This window comes from Phyllobates terribilis, unplaced genomic scaffold (genome assembly GCF_046119375.1).
Source record: "Phyllobates terribilis strain yellow unplaced genomic scaffold, ASM4611937v1 Scaffold_36__1_contigs__length_13169755, whole genome shotgun sequence".
NCBI lineage: Eukaryota > Metazoa > Chordata > Amphibia > Anura > Dendrobatidae > Phyllobates > Phyllobates terribilis.
Window position 1 is genome coordinate 7,359,801 of NW_027362796.1, and position 8,985 is coordinate 7,368,785.

Below are 8,985 nucleotides of genomic sequence, written 5' to 3' on the forward strand. Positions count from 1 at the left end.
CATTGGCAGAGGATGGACCTGAGTGGGGACTTGTTTTTTGTGAGATGAGTAGAAGTTTTTATTGATATTATTTTTGCCTACATAACATTGTTTGGTGGCTTTTTATTCCATATTTGGGAGGCAGAATGAACAAACAGTTGAACACCACGCTCTACTGGTTCATCCTATGAGGTTTTCTATTAGACTGTGAACTGTTATTGTCTTGGTGAATAATGATGGCTAACATAGGGCAAAATTAAAAAAAAATCACAGAAAAAGATACAGCCTTACTAACACCAATAATCGTACCAATTCATGGAGGGGGTAGTTGCCTAGTATTAAAGATGCACACAGATGAAGCTTGCATAGGACGCCCATCACACAGGTAAGTTTGATGCACAGTGTCTGCCTTACTATACTGATGATGTCCATACTGGGTAGGAAGGCTGCCCAGCACTATATAAGTGCACCCCACATGGACAGACAACCCAGTACACCCAACCAACACTAAAATGCTAATGCATTTGTTATCTGATTTGGTGTAAGGCTGATTTTTTTCTGTGATATGTTTTCTTGGTAGATAATGATACTTTTACATAAAGTGCATTTTTATGGAGAGTTTAAGTAGAAATATTCAACAATATAAATTTTAAGGATATGTTATTCATAAATAATAATTGGTTTTATTCTTGGCAGATGACTGTACCAGGAAATCAGAGGGACAGCTGACATCTTCAATTTTTAAATCAGATGATCTTGAGATCACACAAGATACAATTGAAGTGAATGCCATTACTCCAGATATACCATCATCCCTTCACAGCAAAGATCTGTCATCTGATCCTTTGAAACAGGTCCTGTCTTCTAATTCATTACAAACTACTAAGGAAAATCAAAGTCACAAAATAAGCATTAAAAAACAAACTGCTCCTAAAACAAAGAAGCTATTTTCATGTTCAGAAAGTGGAAAATGTTTTACAGAGAAATCAAGTTTAATCAGACATCAGATAACTCACACAGTGGAGAAGCCTTTTTCCTGTTCAGAATGTGGAAAATGTTTTAGCCGGAAATCAATTTTTGTTGCGCACAAGAGAATTCACACAGGGGAAAAGCCTTTTTCCTGTTCAGAATGTGAGAAATGTTTTAACCAGAAATCAGATTTGGTTGAGCACCAGAGAACTCACACAGGGGAGAAGCCATTTTGCTGTTCAGAATGTGGAAAATGTTTTAGCTGGAAATCAGTTTTGGTTGAGCACAAGAGAACTCACACAGCGGTGAAGCCTTTTTCCTGTTCAGAATGTGAGAAATGTTTTAACCACAAATCAGATTTGGTTGAGCACCAGAGAACTCACACAGGGGAGAAGCCTTTTTGCTGTTCAGAATGTGGAAAATGTTTTAGCCAGAAATCAATTTTGGTTGCGCACAAGAGAATTCACACAGGGGAAAAGCCTTTTTCCTGTTCAGAATGTGGGAATTGTTTTAACCAGAAATCAGATTTGGTTAAACACAAGAGAACTCACACAGGGGAGAAGCCATTTTCCTGTTCAGAATGTGGAAAATGTTTTAGCCGGAAATCAATTTTGGTTGCGCACAAGAGAATTCACACAGGGGAAAAGCCTTTTTCCTGTTCAGAATGTGGGAAATGTTTTTTCCAGAAAGCGCATCTTGATAGACATCAGATAACTCACACAGGGGAGAAGCCTTTTTCCTGTTCAGAATGTGAGAAATGTTTTAACCAGAAATCAGATTTGGTTAATCACCAGAGAACTCACACAGGGGAGAAGCCTTTTTGCTGTTCAGAATGTGGAAAATGTTTTAGCTGGAAATCAGATTTGGTTGAGCACCAGAGAACTCACACAGGGGAGAAGCCTTTTTTCTGTTCAGAATGTGGACATTTTTTTTCCTGGAAATCAGGTTTTGTTACGCACAAAAGAACTCACACAGGGGAGAAGCCTTTTTCCTGTACAGAATGTGGGAAATGTTTTAGCCAGAAATCAGATTTGGTTAAGCACCAGAGAACTCATACAGGGGAGAAGCCTTTTTCCTGTTCAGAATGTGGAAAATGTTTTAGCCAGAAATCAGTTTTGGTTATACACCAGAGAAATCACACAGGGGAGAAGCCTTTTTGCTGATCAGAATGTGGGAAATGTTTTAGCCGGAAATCAGATTTGGTTATACACCAGAGAACTCACACCCATGAGAAGCCTTTTTCCTGTTCAGAATATGGGAAATGTTTTACATGGAAATCAACTCTTAAACTTCAGAGAAGTCACACAGGGGAGAAGCCTTTTTCCTGTTCAGAATGTGGGAAATGTTTTGTGCAGAAATCATCACTTCTTAGTCACCAAAGTATTCACACAGACGAGAAGCCATTTTCATATTCTTAATATGGGAAATGGTTTACACGGAAATCAACTCTTAATAAACTTCAGAGAAGTCACACAGGGGAGAAGCCTTTTTAAGATTTTTAACCAAAAATTGTATCTTCATAAAGGGGTTGTCCACTACTAGGACAACTCCTTCTCATTCCTCATGTTTGGCCTTGTTAAAATAAAAACACTCATATGCACTTACTGTTCTGGCATCGTTCCATTGGTGTCACAACTCGCGTTTCCGTAAGGCTGTTACATCACACAAGATTGTTACATCACACAATCCTGCTTCCAATCAATGCCACCTTCAGACGTATTGTACATCAACAGGAAGGACATGGCCTGGACATAGCACCAAGAGAACGCACACACTGAAAGCACTGTCTTCAGACCGTGTTCTTGGGGTAATTATAAACAATTTACAGCCTCAAACATGACTTTCGATATGGGAAAGAAAGAAGAGATCGGAGGTTAATCTGAGGTCCTCCACCTCTGTCAGCATGTCTGGTATGCAGCGTTTCTTATGGAAGGTCTTATCTTCCTGCTCCGGAGCCATTACTGCCTCACCTCAGCGTGGAAAAAGATGCAGTCTTAACCCTCATGATGCCAGACAGCTCAGGTCTGTAAGTACTGCACCAACTTCTCTCTTAATGTCGGCCTCACAAGAAAACAGCTCCACAAATCTCCCTGTACTCCCACCAAAGCCCCCATACTGAGCAGTGCTTGCTTCACAGGGACATTTACCCCCCAGCCACAGGTTATTCTGATATGGGGAACAACATAACTTATTTGTATATCAGATTGCGTCTAGCCCTACTAAAGAAGATATGGAGCAATATATTCAGAGGCTGGAGACCACATACAATACTGAAATACGTCCCCTCACTTCTATCCTGTCACAGCTTACTGACAAGGTACAGAGATTAGAGGATAATGTCGTCCAAGTTAGAGGCCATCATAATGCTCAGAAACTAACACTGGATCTTCACAGCCAGTAAATAAACCATCTGTTTAATATGGTTGATGATCAAGAAAATCACAATAATATCTGGATAAGGGGTATACCTGAAAGCATCAATGCACAAGTGATTCTGCCCACACTGTGATCATTATTCAATAATATTCTTGGTGATCCTATTGATAAGGAGCTGGAGATTTAAAAGGCGCACCGTACAATAGTCAATCATGGCCCAGATCCTGAGCGTCCAAGGGACATTATCTGTCGCATACATTTTTTTCATTGTAAAAGAGGCCATTGTGAGGAAAGCAGAGGAGTTGGGTCCTGGTGATTTCAATGTGAAACGCATATAATTGCTCACATACAGTACAGACGAAAAGTTTGGGCACACCTTCTCATTTAAAGATTTTTCTGTATTTTCATGACTATGAAAATTGTACATTCACACTGAACGCATCAAAACTATGAATTAACACATGTGGAATTATATACTTAACAAAAAAGTGTGAAACAACTGAAAATATGTCTTATATTCATCAAGAGAATGCCAAGAGTGTGCAAAGCAGTCATGAAAGCAAAAGGTGGCTACTTTGAAGAACCTAGAATATAAGACATATTTTCAGTTGTTTCACACTTTTTTGTTACGTATATAATTCCACATGTGTTAATTCATAGTTTTGATGCCTTCAGTGTGAATGTACAATTTTTATAGTCCTGAAAATACAGAAAAAATTTTAAATGAAAAGGTGTGTCCAAACTTTTGGTCTGTACTGTATCTATCCTGAATGACTCTTGCTAAAAGAAGGGTATTGAAACCACTACTTGATGCCATCTGGGAAAATGGCCTGATGTACTCCTGGGGGTACCCATTCCAGCTGTATATTTTCAAAGATCCAAGCAACATGAGACCTGTTTGTGATGCCCTGGACATTCCATATATCTGACTGGCCACCTGCTCCACCATTGCCACAGAGAGTTCCAGCACGTCACAGAAGGTGTTCAATGGATCAGGAACTTGATGGTGACGCAGACAGATGGGAAAGGAACCTGCCAATCATATGAGCTCCTGAAATGAATCTGGTCTTCCCTGATGAGAGACAGTTTGCAGATGGTTACTTCTTTCTTTAAGCATATATTTAGATATATCTAAATAGAGCATTAGGTGCCACTCTTCCACTATATAGAATGTCTAAGTTCATATAAGATCTTAGACCAGGATATAAGTTGAGTTCACATGATACTACTGTAATATCAGGCTATATTACATTACTTGCTTTATATTCCATGGTTCCACCTAATAGGAATCCTAGAACTGAAAGTTTGACTTACGCCTGTAAAGATCACCCCCAGTTAGGGACTTGCATTGGGATCTGCTTGTTTCACAATTTCCTACTGTTTTGATATATTCATAATCTATACTTCTTAGACACAGAGAGGTAGACGTTACTATCTACCGTCTATAATTCCTCTTTTCTCTTAACCTTTCTCTCTTCCATTCCCCCTTTTTTTCATATAATATGGCACAACTCAAAACTTGCGCATTGAATGTCAGAGGACTTAATGTTCCAGAGAAAGGAGCTCAAGTGTTTTATCGTAGGCATAAACAGCACGTACATTTTCTCTTTCTTCAGGAGTCACACTTTAGAGGCGATTATATACTGTACCTCAGATTACTAATAGATATTATTCATCTTGGCGTCCCAGAAAAATGCAGTTTTGAAGTCTAAGGTGCTGAGTATAGGCCGCCACAGATCACTGCTGCATACTATTGTAGAAACACTGTCTGACACGGAGAGGAGGTATGCGTTTAAGATCTCCATCTACTCCAAAACTTCTATCTCCCTAATTGTGACAAAATTAAGACATGACGTCATTATTTAAACAAACTAAAATATTTTGCGGAGGACCTTATCATCATTGGAGGTGACTTTAATTCTGTCTTGGATCCTTCTTTAGACCCGGCCCAGGGCTGGAGTCACCAATATAAAACACAAACAAAAGCTTTGCTAATTGTGCTTTGGTCTCAACCGGTCGATGTATGGAGGATACTACATCCAGACGTAAAGGATTATACCTATTATTCTCCTTTACACAATATGCATAGCCATATAGTCCTTTTCTTAATTAGCCGTCACTTGCCTACATGGCAAGCTACATCTCAGGTAGGAACCGCTGTATGGTCAGATCAGGCTCCTGTATATTGTAACTAGCTATGGAACCCGTTCTATGCCCGGGTGGCGAGCATTTTTATTGGTATATGGTCTCCCATGCTGGTATTTCTGCTGCCCCCATGCTGTCCGTCCCCACCATCCCATCCTGGTATGCATGGCACCCCTCATTCCCAATCTTGGTATGCATGGCACCCCTCACCACAAATCCTGGTATGCATGGCACCCCTCATCCTCAATCCTGGTATGCATGGCACCCATCATCCCCAATCTTGGTATGCATGGCACCCCTCATCCCCAATCTTGGTATGCATGGCACCTCTCATTCCAAATCTAGTATACATTGCACCCCTCATTCCAATCCTGGTATGTATGGTACCCAATCCCCCAATCCTGGTATGCATGGCACCACTAATCCCCCAATCCTGGTATGCATGGTACCCCTCATCCCTATCCTGGTATGTATGGCACCCCTCATCCCCCAATCCTGGTATGTATGGTCTCCTCATCCCCCAATCCTGGTATGCATGGCACCCGATTCCAAATCTGGTATACATTGCACCCCTCATCCCAATCCTGGTATGTATGTTACCCAATCCCTCATCTTGGTATGCATGGCACCACTCATCCCCCAATCCTGGTATGCATGGCACCCCATTCCTCATCCTGGTATGCATGGTGCCCCTCATTCCTATCCTGATATGCATGGTACCCCTCATCCCTATTCTGGTATGTATGGTACCTCTCATCCTGGTATGCATGGCACCCCATCCCTCATCCTGGTATACATGGCACCCCTCATCCCAATTCTAGTATGTATGGCCTCATCCCAGAAACCTGGTATGCATGGCACCCCTCATCCCAATTCTGGTATATATGGCTTCCTCATCCCAGAAACCTGGTATGTATGGCACCCAATCACTCATCCTGGTATGCATGGCACCCCACCCCCTATCCTGGTATGTGTGGCACCCCTCATCCCTATACTGGTATGCATGGCACCCCTCATCCCTATACTGGTATGCATGGTACTCCTCATCCTTATTCTGGTATGCATGGTACCCTTCATCCTGGTATGCATGGTAACCCCCGCATTCCTATCCTGGTATGTATGGTACCCCTATTCTGGTATTCATGGTACCCCATCCCTATCCTAGTATGCATGGTACCCTGCATTCCTATCCTGGTATGCATGGCACCCCATCCCTCATCCTGGTATGCATGGTACCCCGCATTCCTATCCTGGTATGTAGGGTACCCCTCGTTCCTATCCTGGTATGCATGGTACCCCTCATCCCTATTCTGGTATGCATGGCACCCCTCCTCACTCCCCAATCCTGGTATGCATGGTCCCCTCACCCACCAATCCTTGTATGCATAGCACTCCTCATCCCTATACTGGTATGTATGGCACCCCTCACCCCCCCCAATCCTGGTATGTTTGGTACCCCTCATCCTGGTATGCATGGCACCCCATTCCTCATCCTGGTATGCATGGTACTCCTCATCCCCCAATCCTGGTATACATGGCACCCCTCATCCCAATTCTAGTATGTATGGCCTCATCCCAGAAACCTGGTATGCATGGCACCCCTCATCCCAATTCTGGTATATATGGCTTCCTCATCCCAGAAACCTGGTATGTATGGCACCCAATCACTCATCCTGGTATGCATGGCACCCCACCCCCTATCCTGGTATGTGTGGCACCCCTCATCCCTATACTGGTATGCATGGCACCCCTCATCCCTATACTGGTATGCATGGTACTCCTCATCCTTATTCTGGTATGCATGGTACCCTTCATCCTGGTATGCATGGTAACCCCCGCATTCCTATCCTGGTATGTATGGTACCCCTATTCTGGTATTCATGGTACCCCATCCCTATCCTAGTATGCATGGTACCCTGCATTCCTATCCTGGTATGCATGGCACCCCATCCCTCATCCTGGTATGCATGGTACCCCGCATTCCTATCCTGGTATGTAGGGTACCCCTCGTTCCTATCCTGGTATGCATGGTACCCCTCATCCCTATTCTGGTATGCATGGCACCCCTCCTCACTCCCCAATCCTGGTATGCATGGTCCCCTCACCCACCAATCCTTGTATGCATAGCACTCCTCATCCCTATACTGGTATGTATGGCACCCCTCACCCCCCCCAATCCTGGTATGTTTGGTACCCCTCATCCTGGTATGCATGGCACCCCATTCCTCATCCTGGTATGCATGGTACTCCTCATCCCCCAATCCTGGTATGCTTGGTACCCCTCATCCCCCATTCCTGATATGTGTTGCCCCCTCACCCCCCAATCCTGGTATGTATGGCACACCTCATCCCTTTCACGCTGCACACATACAATAAAATAAACACTTAATCTCACCTTTCTTCTCTGTGCTCCAGCGCTACAGTGTTCTGTTCTGCCGGAGGCTGGGGGAGGAGTGCAGCGCCAGAGTATGCGCATGCCCATACCGCGCTGTCCGGTGCCATTTTGCTGAAGACACACTGCAAATAGCACTATGTGCATGTGCTGATTCGACACCTTCACTCCTGCCCCGGTCTCCGGCGAAGAGAGGTGCCGCGGCAACGTTCCTCCCAGTCAGGTAAGTATGGCACCGGAGATCGTGGTATGCGTTCAGTGTCTACGCATACTGTGATCTCTGGCACCATATACGCTCCTCTTACCTGTAACGGCTCCATGCCTGCTTCTGTCTGGAGCCAGACTGCGCAGGCGTGTCGCGCTTGCGCAGGCGTGTCGCGCTTGCGCAGTCAATAAAGGCTTCAGACAGAGACACGCATCTCCCGTTGTATTATAGTTCTGACTATGCCGGACTCCACCTAGGCTTCAGATGTTGGAACCTAAATGATAATCTGTTGAAAGACTCACTCTGTGTCTCAGACCTTCTTGAGACTATAGACTCCTTCAAATATATGAGCATGATGAAACTGTCTTACCATTTAAAGGGGAAGCACTCACATGTGTCATCAGAGGTATAATATTAAAACAGATAAAAGCTCAAAAAAAGGAGAGAACAGCTAAAGTCTCCCATTTGCTTGAGCGGATTGATCTCCTTGACAAACAACATAAATGATCTGCTTCCTTCCAGGTATATGTAGACCGGCTTAACGCTAGAAGGGAGCTAAAGTAGTTTCATGGATGGGGTACTCGCAAATATTGTGTAATTTCAGGGCATTTACTTATGGAAGGAACCAAGTGAAAGCTTCCATTCTCGGTACTCGATATAGGGCCTCCTCGAGAAAATTACTTAAAATGTCGTACACTAAAGTTAATATATAAGGTGTGGGATAGGGGTAAAAATATTCTGGGGATTGGAAAGTACACAAACTACTCCTTTATGGCACAACTATAACTTACCAGAGCTATAGAAGCTAAATAATATTAGTGAGTGGGAGGATAGGGGTACTAGAATAAACATCATACTGATTGATAGACATCACCCAATAGATACCATTGCTAAAGCAGTAGATACAAAAGGTCTATTA

General features: G+C 43.4%; 1 protein-coding gene across 1 annotated transcript in view; it reads left to right on the forward strand.

Annotated features, from left to right (window-relative positions):
• LOC141182898 (uncharacterized) overlaps positions 1–3,692 on the forward strand; it is a 41,316-nt gene extending 37,624 nt beyond the window's left edge. Inside the window, exon 7 of the mRNA XM_073661012.1 lies at positions 676–3,692. Within this exon, the coding sequence (XP_073517113.1) occupies positions 676–2,111 (1,436 nt within the window). The 3' untranslated portion in view covers positions 2,112–3,692. The remainder of the gene's footprint in view (positions 1–675) is intronic.
• Positions 3,693–8,985: the final 5,293 nt, after the last annotated feature.